Source organism: Tamandua tetradactyla, chromosome 6 (assembly GCF_023851605.1).
Source record: "Tamandua tetradactyla isolate mTamTet1 chromosome 6, mTamTet1.pri, whole genome shotgun sequence".
Classification (NCBI taxonomy): domain Eukaryota; kingdom Metazoa; phylum Chordata; class Mammalia; order Pilosa; family Myrmecophagidae; genus Tamandua; species Tamandua tetradactyla.
The window spans coordinates 73,381,773-73,407,264 of NC_135332.1; the positions used below are offsets into that span (position 1 = coordinate 73,381,773).

General features: G+C 62.6%; 1 protein-coding gene across 6 annotated transcripts in view; it reads left to right on the forward strand.

Annotated features, from left to right (window-relative positions):
- Positions 1–24,431, forward strand: part of BAIAP2 (BAR/IMD domain containing adaptor protein 2) — a 70,868-nt gene extending 46,437 nt beyond the window's left edge. Inside the window, exons 7-15 of one of the 6 annotated variants that reach the window (XM_077166189.1) lie at positions 8,967–9,119; positions 12,561–12,785; positions 12,914–13,115; positions 13,682–13,883; positions 14,923–14,991; positions 15,675–15,837; positions 17,905–17,939; positions 20,168–20,215; positions 24,063–24,431. In XM_077166189.1, coding sequence (XP_077022304.1) covers positions 8,967–9,119; positions 12,561–12,785; positions 12,914–13,115; positions 13,682–13,883; positions 14,923–14,991; positions 15,675–15,837; positions 17,905–17,939; positions 20,168–20,195 — 1,077 coding nt within the window. In that variant the 3' untranslated portion in view covers positions 20,196–20,215; positions 24,063–24,431. Of the gene's footprint in view, positions 1–8,966; positions 9,120–12,560; positions 12,786–12,913; positions 13,116–13,681; positions 13,884–14,922; positions 14,992–15,674; positions 15,838–17,904; positions 17,940–18,412; positions 19,798–20,167; positions 20,216–24,062 lie in introns of those variants that run through there. The other 5 variants (XM_077166191.1, XM_077166190.1, XM_077166186.1 and 2 more) reach the window with 5 other exon arrangements.
- The last annotated feature ends 1,061 nt before the right edge of the window (positions 24,432–25,492 follow it).

Sequence of the window (25,492 nt, forward strand, 5' to 3'; positions counted from 1 at the left end):
CTCCAGGGCTTAATTGGTTGTCAGACCTGAGTTCCACCCAGTGTCCCAGAGGTTCTTCTCACGAGCGCCTGTGGCCGTGCGGCAGCTGCGTCCCTGCAGCTCGCCCCCAGCCTGCAGCAGAGCTGCAAGGGGTGTGCCATGTGTCTGGTGTTCCTGAGCATGGAAACTCGGTGAGGAGCATCGTGGGGTCCCCAGGGGCTGAGCAGGTACCTGCCCAGAGTGGGTCCCGCCTGGGGAGCCCTCGGCTGAGCGCACCGTCCCGGCAAGTGTTCCTGTGATAGTCCCTGTTCTCCCCTTGACCTTGCTGCTGCCAGGCCCCGCTGGACGCCTGTCTGGAGGCCAAGGGTGGCCTGTGCTGAGCAGGGGGTCCAAGCCGTGTCACTGCCTGTGGCTGGGAAGGTGGAAAATGCCGCTCCATGAGACCCAAAGTGGCCATCAGGCTCCACCCCCACGGGAGGGGTAATGGCCAGGAGCATCAGGCTGTATATCTGTGTGGCCGGCCATCTGTCCACGATGCTTTCCCTGTCAGTAATATAGGGTCAGAGTCTGCCCTGTTCAAGAACTGCTCGTAATTGAGAGTGCGCTTGGGGATTCCACAAAAAGGATTCATTTTAATTTCAGGCCAGGGAATTGGAGGTTAAAAGCACTTGGGGCTCTAACTGGGACAGGCTTCTGCATGGAAGCAGAAGGTGAGGTGAGGGCTACATGAAGGCACAGAAGCCCCTGGTCTGTGGTGGCCTGTTCTGTCCTCAGCATCGGTTCATGCCATGTTTACCCTTAGGCAGGTGGGGGTGCCTGTCCTTGGAAGAGGGGAGGCCGTTCTCCTGGGGACGCAGCCAGGTAGGCAGAGGTGCCTGTCCTTGGGGACAGTGAGGTGTTTTCCTGGGTACATAGCCAGGTCCTCAAGGGGGCTCACGGTGTTCCCAGGCCATGTCCAACCGTCACTCAGGAGCCAAGGGGGCCTGGCTGGCCCAGCAGGGCTTGGCTTGACATGGGGCAGCGCTGGGTGACTGTGCCCTCGTCTTGGGGAGGGGCTGCATGGAGAGAGTGCGTGTCACACTCTCCACCTTGCAGGTGGAAACCTGTTCGGGAGAGGAAGGGCTGAGAGCCAGGTTGCCTACCCTAAATCCTTCTAGGTCTGCCTCGTTTTCCTGGGGTGTTGCATGAGGAACCGTATGTGGGGTGCTGGAGATACTGTGAATGCCAGCCACAACCCAGCTTCAGGTCCAGGGCCCTTTGGGGAGCGTCAGTCTGGGGTGGGCTGCATGCATGGGACATCTTCTGTTCCTAGTGTCCACGCTAGATGAGCAGCTGCTTGCTGCCATTTGGGCTCTGAAGTCTCCTAAATTCAGGTAATGCCCCTCCCCCAGCTCTGACACAGGCAGCGGGTCCCCAGGTCCTTTGTCTGTGATGAGCTCCCCGGATGCCGGAGGCCATGTCAGGGACCCTCCACGTTTGGCTTGAAACCTTGCCCCATATGCCTTCTTGGTATCACGTAACTCTGAGCTCCACAAAGCCTGGCCCAGGCTCCCCTTGTCACATGGGCTCTTTTCTCTTCCCAGGTGACCCCTCATTGCCTGCCCCAGACTCTTCCCAGAGATGTTGCTGTCATTGCTGGGGCTGCAGTCTGGCCACTGGGGTTTTGTGATGGGCCAGAGGCCTCCGGGGGTCCCATCCCAGGGTCTGGGCCGCTGTCGCTGGGACTGAGAGCTGCTGTGGCGGACCCCACCCCACCCCGCACCCGCTTGGCCCACCATGCCGAGTTTTTGGCACCAGGGGAGTTTATGTGCAGAGTTCTCCCTTTCAGTGGGTCACGTGGACTTGGGTAAAAACTGCTGTTTTCATCTGGGTCTCCTTCGACCCCGGACTTGCTCTTAGAGGAGCCCTCCCACGGGGAGGGGCCCAGGTGAAGGTCAGAGTGCCTCCCCCTTTCTGGCTGCATGACTTAGGGCTGCAGAGACTGTGGACCCAGGGTCCTGGGTAGGGCCGTGCGCATGGGGGTCCTCCCAGCTGGCCCTGGTGGGGCGCTCCTCGCCTCACCCTGGTGGCTTCCGGAGCCCCACCTGTGCAGTCGTCGGGCGGGGGCACACACCAGCCCCTCCCAGGAGGTGCTCATCCATTTGGGCATGGCAGTGGAAAGCTTGGTTTGGAGTTTTTAGGGCAATGCCAGTGGTGTGGTGGGGCAGGACAGGTGATGCTGCGAACCCCTCGGCCCCCACGAGGGCAGTTCTGTGGGGCTGAGGTGGAGGGCTGAGAGAGAGTAGACCCCGCAGCTACCTGGAGGGCTGTCACTGTCTGAGTGAATTCCAGGTTATCAGGAACAGCGGGGGTCTCTGGGGGCAGGGCCAGCTGCCAGGTCAGCCCCTCCCCTTCAGTCCAGCAGGCTGAAGGGTGGCGGCCCCTGCCTCGGGCTCGGCAGGCAGCCTCTGTTGGGGGCCTTTTCCTCTGGGGCAGGGGCAGTGACCTCTAAATGCCATTGACGGACCTTTGGGAAACTAGATTTGGGCGTGGTGAAGCCAACCTTATGTCTGGGGTGTGTGTGGTTGGACCCCAGTCCTAGGACAGCTCGGTGTGGCCCTGGAAGGGTGGAATAGGCAATCCCAGACACTCGAGGTTAGCAGAGGCCTGGGAGGCTGCAGGGGGGCACCCATCAAGGCCAGGGGAGCCCTGGAGGGGTATCCCGCGGGCTGATGTCACTGACCTGGTCAGTGCTTCCATGCAGAGAGCCCCCAGGAGGGCCCGGGATTCAGCTGAAACAGCTGGGACACCTGGTGTTCCAAGGAAACCAGTTCCTGTGCCCAGGTCCCCTGCTCCCGCCTTGGGAGCAAGAGGCTGGGGGGGTTACCACATGCTCCACAGTGTCACTGCAGCTTCCATTGCCTTCTGGGGGTGCGTCTTTGTTATTCCGTTTACTGTAACACAGAGAGGTAGGTCATCTTCAGAGCCCCTCGTGGCCTTCAGAGAGTTTGCTTCCCCCTCACCAGGTTTGCTTGTTCCAGAAGGCAAGTCCATCCAGATTGTGGTCTGAGAAAGGGGAGAGATTAGTTCTATTTAAAGGGATGTATAATTAAACAAAGCAAACACAAAATAACCATAATTTAGATCTTCAAAAAAGATAATAGCAGAGGCTGGTCCCGTTCAGGCGTGGAGGGTGACGAGGCGCAGGGAGCTTTAAGCCTGTCACGTGTCTGCTGTTCTCGTTTAAAAAAAGCTCTTCAAAGCCTCTGTAGTTTCTGGATAGATGTGCCGAGTTGGAGCAATGGGCATGTGTTTTCTCTGAGCAAAGTCAGTTAGGGACCCTCGCTGGAAAGTGAGATGTGTGAGAAGGAGAGGCCCCTGGGGGTGAGGCTGCAGGGAGCATGCCCTTCCGAACCTCGGGACCCAGGCCACTTGCACCTTAGCTTCCCCCACCCTGGCCACGCACTCCCTCTTTGCCCGTTGCCCGGCCCCACTGAGCTGTGGAGCCTGAGAGGTGCTGTTCCTTGGAGAGGTCGGGTGAGCCGCAGGGGTTGTGACGTGTGGAGCTGCTGCCTAACAGCAAAAAGACCAGGTGAGGGCGGGCAATGGTGGCGTGGTGGCAGAGCTCTTCCCTGCCATGCCAGAGACCCAGGTTCAATTCTCAGTGCCTGTTCATGCAAAAAAAAAAAAAACCAGACAGGTGAAACAGATGTAATAGCGTGTTTTATTTAGCTGCATGTACCTAAGATGTTTGCCTTTCAACGCCTAATCATTGTAAAAAAAATCAATGAGATAGCCAGCATTCTTTCCTCATACTGAGTCTCGGCAAGTCCAGGGCGGATTTCACACTCACAGAACCTCGGTGGCGATGTGGCCACCCTCCTGGGCAGCATAGGCCTGGGTGGCCCAAACCTCGTCCAGCCCCTTCGCTTCCTGAGTGAGGAAGCCGAGCCTCGAGGGCCTGGCGACTCCTGCTCGTGCTCCGCAAAGCAGGCCCTGGGCCGAGGCGCCAGCTCCTCCAGGCAGGAAGGACAGGCTCCGGGCACACTCATGGTGCCATCCAGCCAGGGCTGAACCGTGCCATGTCCTGGGTTTGCCAGCGGCCCTTTCCCTGGCCCCTGTGGGCTCTTCTTGCAGGGCACCCAACCCACTGCTGCTGGGGACAGAAGGGCCCCAGCTCCCACAGTGCCTCTTGGCACACAGGATGCCTCTCCCTACCGTCTTTCCCCAGCGCTGGGATGTCAGTGGGGTCCCTGTGCTGGGCTGATGAAAGCTGCCCACCGGTCCCTGGACGGTGCCCCCGCAGGCCGTCCTAGGGCTCCTGGTCCCTGGAGCTGGCCCCTGAGGACACTCACAGCTGTGGGTGTGAGTGAAGGGCAGCTTCCAGCCACAGGCTGTGGGCCGGGGGCTGCTGCCTGCTCAGCCCCTCTCCAGGCTTGCGCTAAGCTCCTGGGTCTGGGATGGGGAGTGTGGGCTCCATGGGTGTTGGATCACCCCCCATCCAGCTCCCAGGTTACTTCCTGAGGAGTCACGGTGACAGCTGGGGGCTGGGAATTACGCTCCTCCACAGGCCACCAAAGGGGTAGCGTTTGCCTTCAGAGAAGCGTGGGGGGCAGCATTGGGTGACCCCCTCGGATGAGGTAAATGAGAGCAGGTCAGGGGTTTTCTAGAGCACCCCTCCCCCACCGCTGAGTCACACTTTGTCTCCTCGGATTACAGGGCCCCTCAGCACAGGCTGGCTAAGTGGGAGCCCGTTGTGGGCCTCAAATGCTTTCAGTGGGGTGTTTCCATAGTGCCGTCGCCATGGCACCCAGCAGGCGCTGTGCAGGCACGGGGCGGGTGGGGCCTGTGGCTGGAGCTGGGGTGGAGGGGGGCGGGAGCAGGCCTGGGACCCTTGCTGAGCTGCTGAGCTGTTGGGGTAGGGCGGGGCTGCTCACCTCGCTGCTGTAGGAGCTGTCCCACGTCTATGTTGTGGGTATCCTTGTCCATGTGGCAGGGCACCCTGGCTGGCACCCCACGGGGTGTGAGATGTCCTTGCTGCATCCATCCTCCCCCATCCCCTTGTGGGGCAGGGACCCCAGCTGGCCCACATATCCGGGATCTGCCAGTGAAACTGTGGCCTCTCCTGGAACAGAGCCAGCGTCCTGGAAAAGGCGACTGGAAACGTCTGCTGTTCCTAGACGGAAGCGCAGCTTTGTGTCCCCATCAGTACTTGGCCGTGGCTGCGCAGGGCCACGGCCCACATGGCCCTATTTTGTCCTCTGTGTCCAGGCAACTTGGGGAATGTCTCTGCCTGCCCTGGAAAAGGGGTTGGCAGGGAGGTGGGCCCCCAGGAAAGAGGTCAGTGGGAGGTGGCCCCTGTTCCTGCAGCCCTGCTTGAGCAGCCCCACGTGGACTCCGCGCCTTATCTGAGTTACAGCAGTAACTCACTCTGCCTGTTGTAACCCATGTTCCCTCACAGCCCCTCTTGGGGCTCGTCTGAATAAATGGAAATTTTAAAAATAAAACCCACTCTCTCTCCCACCCTGGGAGGCTGCCAGGCCCTGCTAATGAGGCCGTGCACCAGGCGGGGTGCTTGCCTGGCCAGCGTGTTCTCCACCCCAGGGAGGAGGGGCTCAGTGGGAAAGATGCGACTATAGCCTAAAAACCCAGAAACTGGCTGCAGGAGGAACAGTGGGGCTAGCTGGTGGGGTCCCACTGGAAGAGTGCTGTTCCCCAGGGTGCTCCCAGCACGCAGACCTGGGCCAGGGGCACGCCGCTTCCATGGTGGCCGTCACCTGGCCCCAGGCACAGGCTCACCTGCCTGGCTTCTCAGGCCCAGCCACCATGAAAAGTCAGTGGTCACTGGAGCAGCCTGGGTGTGGCGGGGTGTGTCGGCACCAGGAGAGCCGTGGTTCGGGGGGTGGAGGAGTCCCAGGTGTTGGAACTCAGTGCTGTTCCTCAAGTCTTGCAGCGACCTCCCAAGACCACCCTCCTTAGGGCTCCTGGCACCAGGCAGAGCCCTGTGCATGGAGAGGGACAGCCACGCCCAGGGACTGAGACCAGGGGGGTTCCTCACAGGGGTCACCACTGACTTCCAGCTGTTCCTGGGGAATAAGACTGCAGAGCAAGGGACAGATGTGGCCTCTCGGTGGCCTCAGGCCAGTGCTGGGTGTTGCCTTTTACAGGGGTGAAAGGGTCCCCTTCAGCCTTCTGCTTCCATATGTACCCTACCCCACCTGTCCCCAGTTTGGGAAAGGAGACCAGCTGTTGGGGTGGGGGGGGGGGTGGCCACTCTCTTCCCTGACAAAGGGTGGCCCCTGTGCCCACAAGCCCTTCGTGGGCTTCTGGCTGGAGTGTCAGGCCAGCCCTCCTTTATCACTGAGGGATGTCCCTACCACCCACATGGGCCCTGCCTGCAGCCCATCCTCATCCACGGTGTTCCCTACTTCCTGAGGAGCTGGGATAGAAGGGCGAGGTGCCGGAGGCTTTGTTACGTGAGAGAAGAAAAGTGCCCGGGTGCTGGGGACGGCTGGAAGCCGAGAGGGCTGAGGGCTTGCTGGCTCGAGGCTATCCTGGAGGGCTGAGCTCAGGCCCAGGCTTGCTCCCCAGCCCACCTTGCGGCATTGGGGGGCACAGCAGGGCAACGGTTTGGCAGCCGTTTCTGTCATCCTTCTTGGGGAGGGAAGGCAGAGGCAGGCAGGCGGTGGCCTGGTGCCTCCCATGGGGCCCAGCCTCCTCCTCCTGCCCCAGCTGCACGCAGCTCTCGCCAGCCTGGGGTGGGCACTGCGTGGGGACGCATGGCGGGAACAGTCTGCACCTTCAGAGCGCCCCTCGCTGAGTCAGCGCACGGCGGGCAGCAGTGAGTCAGAGGCACCCTCCGCGTGCCTTGCCTGCCCCCTGCCGGGAGAAGGGCCAAGGCTGAAGGCGGGTGGCTGGGAAAGTTCCCTGTAGAGGCCAGCGCTGCCGGGCTCTGCAGCCCGGGACCTGCCAGGGCAGGGGAGGAGCTGGACTGAACCCAAGGATACTGGCCAGCTGGGCAGCGCTTCTTTATGGAAATGTCCCGACTCCCAAAACTGGAGGAGCATCCAGCAGTTGGCTTATGGCCACTCCCATTTCACCTGCACCCTCTTTCATCGCTCCCTTCTGCAAGTTATTTAGATGCACGTTAGTTATTCTTTAACATGCAACATCCAGCTTGAGGTTTCCCTGGTTACCTACTTTGCTGTGTGTTGAATCGGGAAGTGGCCATGTCCGTTTGCCCTCTGTGCAGTGTACACCCCCTCCAGGCTCCCGCTGGGGCTCTGTGGGGCCATCAGGCAGCTGGGCCGGCTACCCACCCAGGTGCCTGCAGCTACATCCTTTTGTTTTCCTGTCTCAGTGTTTTGGTTTTTTTAAGTGAAAGTCACATAATATATGCCTCTCCATTTCAAAGAACCCAATTCAGTCATTTTATACATCCACAAAAGTGGGCAGTCACTGTTTCTGTCTAATTCCAAAATATTTTCCCTACCCCAAAGAGAAACCCCATGCGTGTTAGCATGCACCCTCCCCCAGCCCCTGGCAGCCACCAGCCTACTTTAGTCTCTGTGGATTTGCCTAGTCTGGATGTTTCATGTAAATGGAATCTTCCAATATTGCCCTTTTGGGTCTGTTTATTTCCCCCAGCGTGATGTTTTCAAGGTTTTTCCATGTTGTTATACAAATCGCTCAATGACATTCCATGTGGCCGTGTACCCAGTCTTGTCTCTCCGACTTCTGCTGTGGGCACGTGGCAGCCGCACGTCTTGGAAAGCAGTGCAGCCACGGATGCTGGTGTGACGTCCCTGTCTGTGTCCCTGCTTTCAGTTCTCTGGTGATGTACCCACAGTGGAAATGTTGGGTCACCTAGCAGTTCTGTGTTTAACTTTGAGGAACTGCCACACAGCTGACATCCTTCCTACGTCCTTTTCTCCCAATTCCCCCTCCCTGCTTTCTTGCTCCCGGCACCCCACTTGGCAAGCGTCCCTGGCTGTTTGTCCAGCTGTCTGACTCAGCCTGGGCTTGCTGGCTGCATCCTGGGGCCTCTTGAACGGATTTTTCGGTCCTGCTGTTTCAGAAACAAGCAATTGGGATCTAGTGGCTTGGTCAGGTTAAGGTTCAGTTTTCATTTTTCGAGTGTTTGGACGAGAGTGTTTCATGGGTGGTGTGTGCAGAGGCACATGACGCCTGTGACGCGACAGCTATGGCCGAGGTACCGGGTCATGGGCTCTCTAGGGGCTCGGACAGCACAGCCTCCAGGGCAGAGCAGTGGCCAGAGCCTTTTTTCCCGTAGGCTCCAGACCTGGCGCCTGTCTCCAAACCACCCCATGTGCTATAGTTCTTGAGCACCTCCTGCCCCCCCCCCCCCCGAGACATGGTAGGATGGGTGCCTGGGAGCTAAATTTTAAGCTCAGTGCTCAGGGTTGTGCCTCTGTTCTTCTCTTGGACAAGCCTCTGGGCCCCTCCACCCAGCAGCCCCCCACCCAGTCTCACTCCAGAGAAGCCCCCTCTCCTGATGAGCATGACCCCCTCCCCAGCCCCTAGGGCTGCTGCAGGTAGGACTCCGGTGGCCAAGCCACTGGTGAGCCTTTTTGCTGGGTGAGGCTGTCTGGCACCCTCCCCGCAGACGTTTCTAGGGGGGTGGCCGTGGAGGGCTACCCTGAAGCATGCCCCATGCACGCAGTGTCTGCTTCGTCCTTCTCAAGGGCCAAGGAGTCCAGCCTGACCCCTTCCCCGTGGCTGGCTCTGGGTGCCCCTCATCTACAGCCCAGGGCACAGGCTGGTGCGTACAGCTTAAGAGTGTGAGAGGCGGGTGTGCTGGGAACAGTTGCCAGAAATCGGTGGGGCAGCCTCAAGACTCCCCTGAGTTTTTGGACCCAGCTGGCCTACTCTGAGCCCCCATTTTTCTAGAACAGGATCATTGCCTAAGTAAACCCGTGGGGCCTCTGGGACAGGGCACAGCGGAGGTCCCCTGTCACCGCTTATCGCCTCTCTCTCCGTCCCACCAGTACATTGATGCGATTAGCAGCAAGCAGGGCGAACTGGAGAGCTGTGTGGCCGACGGCTACAAGACGGCGCTCACCGAGGAGAGGCGGAGGTTCTGCTTCCTGGTGGAGAAGCAGTGCGCCGTGGCCAGGAACTCGGCTGCCCATCACGCCAAGGTGAGGGCTGGGGCCAGGACTCACCCTCTGCCACCCCAGGGCCACCCCAGGGTAGGGCAGTTGCAGGCAGTGCTGTGGGGTGCTTTCTGCTCTTACCCAGGAGCTTCTGGAAACGAGCCTGGGGTTGGCGTGCCTGGGAGGCTCCCAGTTTGGGACTGGGCGTATGTGTCCTCACATGGATCTCTGCCAGCATTATGGGTGTCCTTGGGGACGCCGTGCTGGGGGGAGAATTGCCCAGGCGAGAGGCGTGGGCACTTGACGAGTTGACATTCGGTTAAGAATGACCATGCCACTCTCCCACCACAGGTGCCCAGGGCATGGGCGTGGGGCCCCACGAAAGCATTCCCTGCCCACCCCACCCCCTCCTACATCAACACCGCAGTCTTGGTGGGGGCTTGACTGATGGCAGGCTGGGGAGGTGGTCCCATCCCAGCGGGGCTCATTTCAAGCCTTGCAGCAGCTGTGCTCCTTGGCAGGGTGCAGGGGCTCCTCCAGAGGCTGGGGGCTCAGGCTTCCCCATGACATGGACTCCCCACTTCTCTCTGCTTCTTGATCTGAGTTCTGGGGAGTGGCCTCTGGAACCATGGCTCTTTCTGCCCAGGGTATGGAGGGCTCTGAGCTTCTGGCCCAGACCCCAAAACTGGCCTCTTGGGCTCCATGTCTGGCAGTGCTGCAGGTGGGCTGTCCTAAAGGGGACTAGCCACCCGTCACCCCCATCTCCTCCCCAAATCTGCTACCTGCTTGCCCCAACTCTCAGCAGACAGCCACAGCCTCAGCCCAGTATGCCCTCGGCCACTGGTGATGGTGTCCAGGAGGCTTCGCAGAGCCAGGGACACCAGTACCCCAGGCTGGGCCCTGGGGGAGCCACCCCCAACCCCTCAGCCCTGGAGGGAGCTACCGCTGACACCCACAGCCTGGCCTTGCCCGTCATGCTCGTTTCCCGCCTGTCCCCTGTCACCCTGCTCCAGAGGGACCTGCAGCCACATCGCCTTTTTCCTCAGGACCGCTTCCCTGGCCCTGTCTGTCACCTCTGCAGGCCCTCTGTACCCTCGGGCCTCTGGGGGCCCCCAGTGGGGCTCAGCGGTCTGGTGGTGGCTAAACCTGTTCTCCATGGTCCTGCTCTGCCTCAGTCTCTCTGGGAACCTCCAGTAGGGAGACTTGTCCTGGCCATCGCTTCATGCTGCCTCTCAGCTGCCTCAACACGGGTCCTGCAATTGCATGTTTCTGGCTAGGTACCCCCAGCCCAGGAGCTCCTTAGCGGTGGGGGTGGATTCTGGCCTGGAGACCTCTTGTCCCCGGACCCAGGCTGGCCTCACAAGCAGGTGGCCTATGGGCTCCTCCAGGGGACCACAGTGGGCTCCCTCCCTGCTCCTTGCCTTGAGGTCAGGACCCAGCCACCTGCAAAAGAACCTAGCAGAGGGATCCCTTTCACAGCGGGCAGGAGTCAGGGGGCTTCCCAAGCCCCCAGGCGTGGCCCAGGTGAGCAGGAGGCCTGGTGTATGGCCTGCGTGAATGCAGGGGTTGACGGATAGGCAGGTGCATGCTGGCGCTGGACCCCTCTGTGGTCCCCTGTGCATAGCGGAGACCAGTACCACTCCTATTCAGGGGCCACCCTGCCCATCCTGCTGGGGCCTGCTTGAGAACCCCTAGTCAGTACTTAGGAGTCCCCCAGAGGTGAGGGCCACCCCTTGCTGGCTGTTTCTTGTCTCCCACATGCTTGCCAGGAGCTGATGCAGCCTCAGCTTGGGGAGGGGAGCAGGCAGCACTGAGAAGAGGCAGCCGTGGCGGGCGGTGCTGCCCTCTAGCGGTGGCCGGGCCCAGTGGTGGCAGCGGGCTTAGAGGTGTCCTCTCCCTGGAGAAGACAGGGTCTCTGCTGGTGAAAGAGGGAATGGCTGGACCGACCTCCCTGGGTGCCAGCCCTCCAGCAGTCTAACCCCTGGGCCAGGAGTAGGAGGACAGTGCTGATCTGCCAGATGGGCCCTGGGCTGTTCCCCTTGGCATGTCACCTTCTGAGGCTGGTGCCCAGGGCTGGGGTCTTCTAACAGAGAAGCCCAGGTCCTAGCAGCCCTGCCGCCCGCCTGGCTGGCTCTTCTCACAGCCAGTCCTTCCCCCTTGAACCCTCCCACACACATACAGTTCTTTCTGTTCAGAACCCGGGACGATTCATCAGGGTCTAAACAAGGGGTTAGCAAACCACTTAAGAGGCCAGGTGGTGAGTGTTTTCCACCTGGGTCACAGCCCTGGACCCTAAAGAAGGGGGGGGAGGGCTGGGGGCCAAGAGAAGTTTATTTACCATGGGGTGTAGCTCATAGACCCCTGGGGCCCACAGCCTGCTCAGAAAGGCCCCCCATGTGACGCCCACTCCTACCCAGACATACTTTAGGAGGCGGGAGGGAGGCAGAGGGGGCCAGACAGGCCACTTGGGGATCCTGAGGCTATGACTGCCCAAGTTGGTGGACAGCTTCACCTAGGGAGCTCCAGGGTCTGAAGTGGGCACCAAGCTTGTCCCATCCCTGTGGCCAGGTCAGCTGCCCTGGCCAAACTGTCCCTGGCCTGGCTGGGAGGGGCAAGGAGCCAGGTGACTAGTACGGGTTCCTTTGGTGTAGCAGTTGAAAAGCTGACGGGTACAGATGCCCCCAGCCTGGGGGGCTCCTCCAATGTGTCCCTGTCCCCTGAGTGGGCAGCAGGGAGTACCCTCCTACATCCCGCTCTAAGCTGTCCTGGAATCCCTGGGCCCCTTACCTCGTTTTTTGTCAGCTACCCTTGGGTTCCTCCTGTCAACTGTGTCCTGGGGCAGCCAGAGCAGCTGGAGCCCCTCAGTGGCCACACCAGCCCCCAGGACCCTGGGGATGGACAGGAGCAGGAGCTGCCCACCTGCCTGAGCCACACCCCCCAGCAGCCTGGCCCGCCCCTGGCTGCTTTGCTTCCTCTGCCCTGGGATGAGCACCTGCTCTTCTCCTAATGTCGCATGATTGTCTACTGGGTCTCCTCCGGCCAGGCCTGTGAGCTACCTGCCCATTTCTCCTTTTCTGGGCCCCCTATGAGCACAGGGTAGGGGTTTTGCTTGGCTCTCAGCCCTGTTCCCCTCGCCTGCACATGGCAGATTTGAGGGGCTCTGGCCCACACTGCCCTTGAAGGTCCAGCCCCTTTGGTGGCTGAGGAGTGGTGCCCATGGGTGGTTTTTGAACCTTAAGGCATCCACCTGGGGGAAAGCAGGGCTCCGGGCCTACTAAGTACGCTTCTCCTGCTGTCAGGTGGGGACCACATCCCAGGTGTGAGGGTTTAAGGGGGTCAGCGGCAGGCTCCCCCCCTTGCCCACCCCTCTGGGCTGACTTGGGACCAGCCCCCTGGGGCAGGATCCCTAGAGGACCCCTGGAGTGGACACTGCAGAGAGGTGCAGGGGTGACCCTGACTCCCTGCTGTCTCCTTGCCCCCCTTCAGGGTAAGGAGCTGCTGGCGCAGAAGCTGCCGCTGTGGCAGCAGGCCTGTGCCGACCCCAACAAGATCCCCGAGCGTGCGGTCCAGCTGCTTCAGCAGGTGGCCAGCAGCAATGGCTCTGTGCTGCCCAGCTCTCTGTCGGCTTCCAAGTCAAACCTGGTCATCTCCGACCCCATCCCAGGGGCCAAGCCCCTCCCTGTGCCCCCGGAGCTGGCTCCATTCGTGGGGGTGAGTGCCTTGCCCAGGGGGCATGGGGTATTGGGCTGGGGCCTGGGTGGGGCAGCGGGCTGGGGCCTGGATGGGGCTCTCTGCCACAGCCCCCAGCACCACCATGCCCCGTCTTCTGCCTCCCACAGCGCATGTCTGCCCAGGAAAGCGCGCCCGTCATGAATGGCGCCTCGGGCCCTGACAGCGAGGACTACAGCCCCTGGGCTGACCGCACAGCCACCCAACCCAAGTCCCTGCCGCCACCGCAGGCCCAGGGCAAGATGAGCGACTCGTACTCCAACACACTGCCTGTGCGCAAGAGTGTGGCTCCGAAGAACAGCTACGCCACCAGTAAGGGGCTCCCCCCAGGGGCTGGGGGCCTTGCATGGAGGCCAAGAGATCCCGAGGCTGCACAGTTATGTTTGTGCCTAGTGTGTTCACACACACGTGTGTGTGTGTGAGTGCACGTGTGTGTGCGCTCCACCCTGGGGCCACTGGTGATGTCCGTGCTGGGGAGCAGGCCCAGCAGTGGCTGGTGGCAGGGGAGGCTCTGGGGGTGATGGGGCAGCCCCCAGTCTCCCCATCACGGTGTTCACTTGCGTCCCCGCACCCTTTCGCTGCCCGTCGCACCCCAGGGAAGGGAAGGTGTCCTCGCCAGAGCTGGGAGAGCCGGCCCTCCAGCCCCAAGAAGGCCTGTAGCTCCTGCAGGGCTGGGGCCTTAAGACCCCCAACCCAGAGACAGCGGGCATGTTGGCAGGGACCCAGCTCCTCCTGGGCCAGGTGCAGGGCGCACAAGGGCAGTGGCGCAGTGGACAGTCCTAGCAGCTCACGGGGTCCCTGCACTGACCTGTCATGACACAGGCTGCCCTCGGCCCGCCCAGGCGCCTCCCTCACTCTTACCCGCACTGTCCCCACAGCTGAGAACAAGACCCTGCCCCGCTCGAGCTCCATGGCAGCCGGCCTGGAGCGCAACGGCCGCACACGGGTGAAGGCCATCTTCTCCCACGCGGCCGGGGACAACAGCACCCTGCTGAGCTTCAAGGAGGGCGACCTCATCACTCTGCTGGTGCCTGAGGCCCGCGATGGCTGGCACTATGGCGAGAGCGAGAAGACCAAGATGTACGTGCAGGGGCGCAGGGTGTGGGGGCGGCTGGCCCTGCCACTGCAGAGGCTGCCAACGGTCCATCCTCATCAGTTGGTCCTTTCCCCACGTTGCTCAGTTTGGAGTCAGGCACAGGTCCCGCCTTGGCTTCTGTGACTTTCCCCGTTTTGGGGGCGGCTCCCCTGGGGTGGCAGTAGACAGCTGGGCACTCAGGCTCTCCTCGACAGTGGCCGAGGCCTGCAGAGGCCACAGCAGTCAGCCGCATTCAGAGCGAGCTGTACTTCCTGCCTTGCCACCCAAGGAAGGTGCGGTCGTCCTAGTTCCTAGGTGAAGTTGCCCTGGCCACCTGGTGGTGTCCCCTCCGTGGGTGCAGTTCCCATGGCCACGGCCCTGTGGTTCTGTCACCTCCCGAGAACACCCTAAAAGAGGTGTTAGCCCATCCTACTGGTGAGGAAGTCAGGGCTTAGAGAGGGAAGGGGCTGTCAGGTCACATGCACATGGCAGCACAGGGCTCCCACCCAGCCTGGGACCCCAGACCCCTCCTGCCATCTGTCTCCCATGTCTCCCACATGTCTGCTCACCCTCAGCATGTCACTGAGGTGAGGGGACCATGCCTTCACAGTTCAAGGGACCTCCACTGCTAGAGAGGCTGTGCCCCCACTCCTGCCAACCCCACCCCTCACTACCGCTGTCCTGCCCCAAGGGGTCTTGGCGGGATGGGGACCAGGACCCCTCATAGCTAGGCCCTGGAGGCAGCCACTACCCTGGGCAACAGTCTCCAGCAGTAGGGATGCAGCGGACGCCTCTGCTTCCAGCCTGCAGCCCCTGGGATTTGGGCGCCATGCCCAGCCGCTGCGGGGTGGGAAAAGTTCAAAGAGAAAGCCCTGCCAGGGTCCTGGCATGCCCCACCTGCCCCCAGGATCAGGGCCACCCCCAGCTCTGGACCTGACTCAGTCGGCCTTGAGCCCAGCTGGGGTCTCCATCGTGTAGAACTGCTGGGATCTGGGGCCGGGTGGGGCTGGCAGCACCACTGAGCCCCCTGGGCTTCTCCCGCAGGAGGGGCTGGTTTCCTTTCTCCTACACCCGGGTGCTGGACAGCGATGGTGGTGACAGGTTGCACATGAGGTGAGCACTTGCCCAGAGCTGGCCACACCCCAGCCGGCCAGCCCACACTGTCCCCCTGCGGGCCCACGGGGGCAGGTGTCCCCACCCCCGGGAGAGGGTGCGGGAGAATGAGGGGCTGTCAGCCACGCCCTTCATGGCAGCCCAGGCCTCTGTGCATGAAGCTCAGCAGGGCTTCAGGTCCTTTCTGCACCTGAGAGTTGGGCCTTTGGGACCAGTTGGGTGGGGCTCCTGGGAGGGGGCTTCAGTATCAGGGGGAGCTCTGGGAGAGGGGCATTTGAGGGCCCTGAGAGGTCCACTGGGACCTGCTGTGGGGGCCAGGCAGGGCGCCTGTGCATGGTCTGTTGAGGGGCTCTCCTTGCTGCCAGCCCCATGTGGTGTGCAGCAGGACATGCAGGAGTGGGGGTGTGGCTGTGGGGAGATTGGGATGGGTGCTTGCTGGAGGAGTAGCCCCTGCCCGGTGCTGGGGCAACAAGCCATGGGGGCATTGTGGCCACTGAGAGCTGTCCCTTCCGACACTCCTCTAAAGCAGTCTGGGGGACAGGGTGGGGCCGGGCCTTCTGCCCACACATTGAGAAAAATGCATCACGGGGATTTGGGCTACCTGGGCAGGCCGGGGGCCCCATGGGGCTGAGGGGCTGGCCAGCCCTCTGACCTCCGACCCTCAACCCCTGACCTGCTCCCAGCCTGCAGCAGGGGAAGAGCAGCAGCACGGGGAACCTGCTGGACAAGGAGGACCTGGCCCTGCCGCCCCCTGACTACGGCACGTCCCCCCGCACCTTCCCGGCTCAGGCAGGTGGCACGTTCAAGCAGAGGCCCTACAGCGTGGCTGTGCCCGCCTTCGCCCAGGTGAGCACCTGCACCTCGGGAGAGGCTATGGGGCAGGGACTGCGTTACAACCCAGGCTTGGGGTAGGGGGTGGGCCGGGAGCAGCAAGGGGGACAGACTGGAGGGCGTGAGGTGGCCCATCCTGTGCCCACCCTTCCCTGCACCCCCTCCTGGTGCCTCTCCCACCCCACTGGGCTCCAGAGACCCCTGCCCAGGGATCTACTTGTTCCTCACGGCAACAGTTGTGCGCACTTGCAGAGTCCCCAGGTGCTCGCATCTGGGTGAGCATTTCCGGCCTTCACATCCCTGGATGCCACCCCTTGGGTTTCTGGGAGCCCCTTCCCCACGGGCTGTGCAGCCCCCCGCCCCTATGAGCCTAGGTGCGAGCGCCTGCTGCTCGTCCCTCCCTGGGGCCTGGAACAGGTTTCCCAACTCGAGCCCCTTCTAGTCAGCCCTCCTCATGGGGTCTTAGAACGTTCTGTGGAGTCCTCGTGGGGTCTTACAGAGCCCTTGTGGGTCCTTGGGAGTCCTTGGGAGGCCCTCATCGGGCCTGGGAGGCCAGCCCTAGCTCTGTCGGGGCTCAGGGCTGGGCTGTCCCACATGGGTGGAGACCCAGCTCCCGGAGTATGGCGGCTCCAGGGCTGGGAGGGGCTGGGCTGCAGGGGCGTTGGCCAGGGGCTCGGTCAGCCGGGGCTGTTCAGCGTGTTACCATGCACAGGGCTCTCTTCTGTTCCGTGGCATGCGATTGGAACGGGCAGTGTCTTTGCTGGGCGCCGACGTCTGTCGGGGACAGGGAGAGGGGTAGACAGCAGACATGAGCCATCTGGGCGGCTTCTGTGGGCTTGGCTGAGGGGACCCCCCCACCGACAGGCAATCTGGGGCTATCAAAAGTGACCCTAGAAGCGGGGAGCCTTGCTGCCCACACCCCCTGTCCAAATTCCTACCTCACCGAGGAGGGTCCTGGCCACAGGGAGCTCTCGCCACCAGCAGCATGGACACGTGGACACGGTCTGAGCACGGTGTTCCCAGGAGGCAGGGCTAAGCAGGCAGGCTTGGTGCGGGGGGGGGGCCTGGGCTGTGATCCCATCGTCTCTTCAGACCCCCACCTCCAGCCTGGTTTTGGGACTCAGTTCTGAAAGAGGCGAGGCAGTTGCTTCCCCCAACCCCCTCCGGCCCCTGGCCCGGGGTTCTGTTCCTTAGGAAGCTGCCACGTAGGAGATGCGGGCTGCTGCCACTGAGTCAGGGTGACCTCGTGTAGGGCCTGCACACAGCCGTCGCCCCAGCTGCCCTCCACCTCCCAGCTAGACAGCTGCCACCGCCGCCACCGCCGCCTCCTCTCCCCCCAGCCCCTCCTCCTCTTCCCCCTCTCCCCCACCCCCTCCCCCTCCCCCTCCCCTCCCTCCCACTCTTCCATCAGGCCCCTTGTCCCCACCCCAAAGAGCCACCCTGCACACCTCAGGCTCTGGGCAGTGCGTGTCCGGGGAAGCACCTCCACCTGCCCCAAGTTTGCCAAATTGCCCAAACCTCTTCAAGGTCCTTACTCCCCTGACATCATGATCTGCAGGTGCCGTCCCTGCGCCATGGGCAACCACCACGCTCTGCCCTGTGGCCCTCAAGCTGGGGGCTCATCACACAGTCCCTCCCAGGTGCACCAAACATGAGCTTGCACAGTCCATTCGGGGAGCACCTAACTGGTTAGGAAGGTCCCTGCTGCACCCTGGCACCAGGGCACTGGGTGCTGCCTGGCTTGGGTGGTTTCGGGCTTTCCTGGGGGCTCAGTTCTGAATCACACCAAGCACAGAGGCTGTGGGAAAAGGCAGGACTGTCGCCCGCCTGCCACTGGGTGTGGAGAGAGGGGCTCTGGGTGGAGCGGCAGGGGGCTGCACACTGCCCATCAGTGGCACACACTCCTGGATGGGAAGGGAGCGGTTCTGGTCCCCTGCCCACACCCTGCAGTTGGGCCCCTCACCTCGACCCTTGGCCCTCTCCACCTTGGACACTGGCCCCTGCCCACACCCTGCAACTGGCCCAGACTAGCCACCCCACCTCGGTCCTCCAGCCTTGACGTGGTTTCTGCCTTTCCTGCAGGGCCTGGACGACTACGGCGCAAGGTCTGTGAGCAGGTAAGGGGGCTTTGCTTGTCCTTGGGGGCTCTGGGTGGGTCGTGGGAGGGGTCCTGCTGGGGCCAGCCAGCTCCTGATCCCAGGGCCCCCAGGCTTGCTCATGGGGGCTGGCAGGAGACCATGCTCAGTCAGGATTTGGATCACGTGGGCTGGGGGGCATCTGGACTCCTGGTTGGGGGCTGCTCCCAGGACCCCCCATCTAGCCCTGCAGCTGCCCCAGCCCCTCAAAGGGTATGCTTTGGAGGGAAGGACACTGTGTCCAGGGCAGCATCCGTGGGTCTCAGGCTGTGGCTGAGCAGAGAGTGGCCGTCCCCAGGATGTGTGCTTGTGCCCTGGGCTGGGAGCCCTACCCTCACCCCAACCCATGCTTCTGTCGGCCCATTCTGCCTCCCTGGGCCTCTGGGCCTGGCCGCACTGTGAGTGGGGCAGACAGCCTGGGGCGCAGCTGGCACGCCCTGTGCTTTGTTCCACAGTGGCAGTGGCACGCTCGTGTCCACGGTGTGAGGACGCCGAACCCCCGCAGCCGCTGCTCTGAAGAGCCCCCCCGTGTGCTCCACGGCCCCCCAGCTCGTGTTGTTCGTTGGGTTGTCTCCCCCTGCCCGCGCCTTTGGTTGGTGACCCCGGACTCTGATCCCAGGATCCATGGTGCTGCCCCGGCTCCGTCCTGTGCCCCCTGCCCTGTGTCCGAGCAGAAACTGCCCGGCGGGACCCGCTCGCCAGGGTGCAACCAGGCAGGCGTCCTGCCGCCCCTCCCCCAGCCGTGCCCGGGACACGCTGTCCCTTTTCCAAGGCTCACAACGGGCCAGGAATAAAGTTTGAAGAAAAAGAAAACTCTTAAAAAAAAAGAACAAAAATTGAAAATCAGGAAAACCACATTTTCTTTTTCCTGAGAAACAAAAAACAGCTCTGCATGGACTCCGGTGTATGTACTGTTACCTGCATCCGCCGCCTCCTGGCGCCGGGAGAGGGAGGTGCCCGGGCGCCCAGGGCAGCACCGGGAGGGGCTGGGGGCTCCCTGAGGCAGCTGGCCACTCCCGGTGAGGGCCCCAGGAGGAGCGCGTGGTCCCGGCGCCCATGTGCCCTCTGCACGGGGTCCCGTCACCCCATGCAGGGCGCTGGCGGGCAGGGCTCGGGAGAGGGCTGCCCCGCCGCACACGGACACTCCAAAGACCCCCGAGACCTCCCCGCCCCCACGGCTCTGGGTTTTTGTTTTTGTTTTTGTTTTTGTTTTTTGGAAATCGTTTCCTTAACCAGCCTCAGAGGGAGCCGCGAGGCTGCCTGGGGGGGGGGGGGGGCGGCTGGGGCCCTTGCCCGCCCCCGCGCCTGCCCCACCCGCCCTCAATGCTGTCGTCTTCTTTGTGTGTCTTGGTGGTTTAGAAACAAGCACCCTGGACTCAGGGGCTACTGGTATTGTTTCTTCACACACTGAACTCTGGGAAGCGAGCGGAGGGCGCAGCCCCGCGGGCGGACCGTGCACCCTGCTTGTACGAGGGGACTTGGTGAAGCCCTCCCAGCCGCCCCGTGGGCTAGGACGTGGCCGTAGTGTCTGTGGGAGAGGCAGCAGGGCAGCGGACAGGCTCGCTTGTGTGTGAGGAAAAGACGGCAAAGCTGAGACGTGGAACTGCACAAAAAGAGCCGTCTGCCCGCGCGCTCGTCCCGCTAGAAGACTTTCAATCCAGGGGATTCCGTGCTCGGTGGACGAATGTAGACACAAAACAGCAAAACTTGTACGAAGATTGTAAAGTGCTGAAAATATTTTTCCTTTCTTTCCTTTTTTTTTTTTTTAAATCAGAATTGTGCCCTGTACTGCAGCTGTTTGAATAAAAGTTTTATTTATTGCACCGAGCCTGGTCTGGCGCCTCCCTCCGGTCCCCCGAGAGGGCTGTGCCGCACATGGCACTCTGCGTCCCCGCCAGCTCGGGCCTGTGGCCCGCCAAGCACCTCTTGGCATTTGCTAGAATGACCCTGGCCCTCGGATTGGGCACTGGCGATGGTCTGCGGCTCTCCCCGTGGAGCCTGGTGGGGCCTGGTGCAGGCTCTGGGGTGGTTCCAGAGGGAGCAGGGACCCCCTCCTGCGGCGACGTGTCTGTGTGCTATCGCTGGGACCCTCTGGGCCACAGGACCCGCGCTCTGCCCTGCCTTGGGCTCCCCCTGGGGTCCCCCCGCCCCTATCTCTAGTAGGCATCTCTTTGCCACCCACCAACCCAGCTCTTGTGTTTCCCTTACAGCACCGAAGTGGAAGTGGCCAGATTTTGAGCTGCCTCTGGCTAGAGTTAGTAAGTCGCTCTGGTCTCGTGCCAGCCACTCTTCACTCTCAGCAGCTCCGGGCAGGCCCCCAGGCTCGGCCAAGGCGGCTGGGGCGAGTTGGGCCAGCCCTGCTGCTGGCAGGCCCGAGGAGCTGTGCTTGCCGCCGACCCTGGGGTCTGTCCAGTCTGCCTCTGCTCTGGGCTGTGGCCTTTACTGTACTCGGACCCTCCTTGGGCTTGTGGGCTCTTGACCTCTCCTCTTTCCACCTCCAAGCTGGGCCTTCTGATATGGCCGTGGCCATCGCTGCTTGCCCGGCACCGTTCTTCACTGCCCCTGCTGGGTGGGAGCTCGCGCCTGCCCCTCCCATCCCTCAGGTCTGCCCTCCTGCCCTCCTGCCCCCTGCCCTGTGCTGTGCACTCCCGTGCTGTGCGCTCCCGGGCTGTGCACTCTCGTGCTGTGCACTCCCGTGCTGTGCACTCTCGTGCTGACCCTTGAGGGCGGGGCCCATCCAGCCTTCCACTCAGGGTGGAGCATGTTACAGCCCATGGGCGCTGGGGATAGCTCGATGGTGGGGGTCTGACGATGGATACGGGGGTCTCTGCCACCCCCTCTGTCCAGCCTGACCCCCATTCCAGCCTCTTGAATAAGGTTCAAGGTGTCATGTTGGGAGTGCTTGGGGGGTGGGGCGGCGGGGCCTGGCCTTGCTGCTCCCATGTCCTGCCTAGCAGCCTGATGTCTCAGGGTCACCACCGCCGTGCATGGGGTGCCCTCGCTGACCGCTGCCCTGGCAGCCCCTTGCCCTCGTCCTCAGAAAACGAGCTCAGTGGCTACTGGGAGCAGGGCAGGCACCCCTGGCCTAGGTCTGGGGCCCACAGGTTCCCCCACAGGGCTGGGCATACTCCCTTGTCTGGCCTGGGGGTCGGTCTCCCTGCCACCCCAACTCCCTGGTTACTGGTGGGCTCAACGCAGGGACTCATCCTTGGTTGTCCACAGCAGACAGTGGTGGCTTCACGGCAGTGGCAGAGCCTGCTGGGCCACTTGCAGCCAGGCCACAGGGGGCAGTTCTGGGCTGCGCCAGACCTTCTCACCTCCTTTGGGCTGGTGAGCGGTGGTGAACATTCTGGAAAGTCTTGTAAGAAAGTGCTCTGGGAAGGTGGGGACAGGATGGAATTGCTTTTACCCCAACTGAGCATTTGTTTTCCTGCGCCTCCACCTCTGTCCCAGCCTTTCTCCCTCCTGCACCTCCCACCCCCCAAAATTGTACGGTCCCTGCCTCAGTGCCAGCCCTGCTGCCCACTCCGGGTGGCCAGGTCCCCATGTCCCTGCCCGCAGGCCCTGAGGCTGGTCCGGCCTTCCCCTGGAATGCGTCCCTAGTGTGGGGCAGAGACGGAGCGGCATGGGGCAGGGGAGTGGGGGGAGCTCAGAGCCAATTTCCTGGCAGACTCGGCCAGCAGCTCTACTCCAAGCTGGGACCTGGGGAGTGGACGCTTGGAAAGAGAGGGGTCCAAGCACCTGTCACTCCCTAGGGCCGGCATCCTGAGGATGTGGGAAAAGCCTACTGCCTAGCTTGTAAGGAGAAGGTCAGGGAAAAATGGACGCCTGGGGATAATTACAGCCACCGTGAGAGCACCAACACCATACTTCTGTCGTGCCAGTTGGTTCTCAGAATTACCCTGGCTCTTTGTTCAGGTCATTTCTTCAGAAAACGGCCAAAGGCTTCCTAAACTTGAGCAGCTGCACTGTGGGGCCCTGGGCTGGAAGCAGCCCCAGCCCCTCCAGCCTCCCTGGCCCGTGTTTCCCTTCCAGCCGGCCCCAGACTGCTGCCCCCACCCGACTGCGCGGGTGGGATCCCGACCCGCGGGGTCCGCCGCCTCCCTTCAGCATGCCCGCCTCTCGGGGGTGCGTCTGCTGGCCCTGGACCGGGTGGGGCATCGGGAGGAAGCTCTGGTGCATGGCCCTGGCAAGAGCTAAATCCGCAGGGACTGCCTGGTGCCCGGCGGGCAGTCTGCACTCAGCCTTGGACTCTGGCTTCTGCACCCTCGCCACCCTTCGGGGGCCACACAGCCCTCTGCCTTTTGGGGAGGACCCCTGTCCCTTGGGGCCTCAGTCTGAGCTAGAGCCTGGATGGCTGGAGGGGGCTGGCCGGGGCAGGGGGGCGCTCTGCCCTGTGAGCCCCACCCTGGAGAGAGACACCTGAGGGTAGTGCTGGGGACCCTAGGTTCATACAGTCCCTGGCCCTGCACATGGGGACAGCTGCAGCAAGGTGGGCAAGGAGAAGGGAAATGGGAAAATCTAGAGACCGGAGACCCTCTCTGGTGGAGGAAGTTTCCAGGCCTCCCCTCCCCCGCCAGCCCTGGCTAATGATGCACTTTTGTCCTCAAAACATTCTGATGGGAATCAGGTGTGAGCCAGAAAGGGTAGGATGTGTCCAGCCCAGCACACCTGGCCGTTCTGCCTCCGGCCCTGCCCAGGGCCCAAGCGCACCCCCTTCTCTGGGGCCAGGGCCTTCCACAGCTCTGGCTGGACACACAGCCCTGGGACGGAGTTCTGGGCGGCCCTGCCTCAGTGAACCCTCTGGGCAGGCAGGGTACGGGCCACCCCATGTCCCTGTTGGAGGCAGCCATCACCTCAGACCATGGCAGAACCCTCCCTTCCCTCAGAACCCCCAGGCAGCCCCTCTTAGCGTCTGGGACGTGAGGGGGAGGAACGTGCCTGCGTCCTCATGGTCCACTAGGCCAAAGAGGAGCCTGGAGGTCCAGGGGCACCCGAGTCAGGCCTTGAGGCTGCAGCCTATAGCTGGCAGTGGCCTTTGCCCCTGGGCTGCAGCAGTCTAAATCACCTTGGCAGACAAGGTTCACGCTGCAGGATTCCTGGTGGTGGTCTGCAGACAGGAAAGGAGTGGGGTGCTCCCTTGCTCTTCTCTCAACATTTGATCCTTTTAAAACTCATAGTCCAAGGGTTTCAGTTTTAGAAAGTACAGAGTCCTCAGGAAAAAATGGGCAGGTATCCCCACCCTTTGTAGGGTATTTCCTCCCGGGTGACTGGATGGAGACCCCACCTGCCTGCCAGGGGTGTCCATCTGTCCAAAAGGCTTGCTCCTGGCCCACCCAGGCTCCCATGGACGCACCCCTGTGCCCGAGGCCTCTCCCGCTCCAGGTAACGACTCCCGGGCTGGGCCTACCTCCCCGGGAGTGTCGTCCTGTCAGTGTGTGTCTCCATGCCATGCCATGCCGAACCTTGGGAGCTGCCTTGCAGCCCCCCATCCTGCTGTCTGTGCTTTCCGCCCTCGAGGAGGTGTCTGTGAGGGCCATGCAGGGGTCTCCCCTCCTCTAGCCGTGTCACAGCTCGTTCCATCGCCCCCTCCTGTCTCTGGAGCCCCCTTTGTTGTCAGCTGCGGCCCCTGCCATGGGCATCTTCAGCCTGCCACGCCCATTTGCCTGTGTCCTGTGTTGCGTGCAGCCGTCTAGCACCCACACGTGTAGTCGGGCTTGTGGTGCCATGGAGCTGGGTCTCCAGGCATCCCATTTGTGGGTGGGCAGGCTGGGCCCTGTGGGTGGCCCACCCAGCTCCAATGCGGACCCCATGTGAGATGCCACTGAGAAGGAAATGAACCCAACTCCTCTGGGACACACTGCCAGCCTGCCCCGAGCTGTGCCCCTGCCTGCCACAATGCCCACTGTGCCCTAGGAGCTGGGCCCTCGGGGTGGGCAGTGTGAGCTGGGGACGCCCTGCCTTGCCTGGAGTGTCGGGGGGCGGCAGCATTGGGGTATCGGCTGGCTTTGGGGCGGTGGCTGGCCTTGCAGACTGGGGGGCCCTGGAGGCAGAGGTGCCAGGTGGAGGGGGGGATCTCCCACACTAAAACCTCTCTCCTCTCAGCAGGAATCCCTTCGCCCGCATCCAGCTGAGGCCAACGGTGACCAACGACAGGTCAGCCCCAGTCCTCAGCTGACAGCTACAACCTCCTGGGCTCGGTGCCCTCTCCAGCCCTCCACCCGGGCCCATCCTGTCGCCTGCCCAGAGCTGCCACCTCCAGCCTCACCCCTGTGGTCGGGATCCCTGCAGCCCGGGCTGGACCCCGGCTGACTGGCACGCTGGAGCCCGGACAGGGCCAAAGCCAAGAGGCCGAGACCACGGACTGTCCCGGGGACTGGGGGGACTCGCCTGCTTTTCCTGCTGAGAGTCTCATCAATAAACGGGGCTGCCCCTCCTGGCTACAGGTGGCATCTGCCAGCCCCTTGCTGGAAAGGGTAACTTACAGTCGCTCTGAAGACCCGGGCGCTGCGCCTCCTTTCACCCGCCTGCAGGCCAGGCGCAGCTCCTACCCACAGCCCCCGCGGGTCCTGCCCAAGCCCTTTCCTGTTGCCGGGGGCCTGTGGCGGGGCCATGGCCCATGTCCCTGAGCTGGGTGCATCTTGAGTTGGGCTGGGCAGGGGCTCCTGCTCCTGAATCTGCCCCAGCCAGGGCCTGACCCCCACTCCCACCCCTTGGCTGCTTCCTCCTGGTAACCAGGGGCCTTGGCTGAAGGACACTATTTAAGACCCTATTAGCAGATCAGCGCCAGTTTCCACAGCCATGGTGAGCCCATCAGCTGAGGGTGAAGTCCCAGGCACAGCTCACTCCTCACAGGCCCTCAGGGGGCTCTGGAGCCCCCACCCAGCTGCAGCCCTCCACACTCCCGGGACAGGAAGGAGAGTTGGGTGGGGGTGGGGGAGGGGGCCGCACGAGCCTCTCTTGGCCCCACCTCTGCCCTCACCCCAACGGCTGGGGGCTCAGGTGGACATATTGAGCTGGCCCCCATCCCAGCAAGGGGGGCAGCCCCAGGAGGCCCCATGGGTCTGTTAACTGGGTCCAGGGGCATGTGTGAGGCTGGGGATAAGGTTGTGCAAGGCTCCCCCAGCCCCTCCGGGCCCAGGTGTCCCACACCTGGCCGGCTCAGCTCAGCTGAGGCCCGCAAGGTGACTGCCTAGGTAAGGGCAGGTCTCCCACCACTGTTCACACCAACCTCAGCAAGCAGACAGCTCTGGGCTGGGCAGCCCCAAGGCTGGCACCCCCCTCTGCTGTGCGGGCCTCCGGACCCTCAGAACTTGGAGACTGGCCAGTGGCCAGGGAGGTACCCCAGGGCAATGGGGGCACAGAAGTCCTGACTTCTCAACTTTTCTGCCCCAGCCCACCCGGCCCCTGGAGACTACTCCTCTGCGTCACTGGCCCGCTGGGCAGGCTGAGAGGGGTGGGGAGCAGAAGCAGCCACCTCCCACCCCCACCCCCACAGCAGGGGCGCTGTGGCTGGACAAGAGCCAAACCTGCCT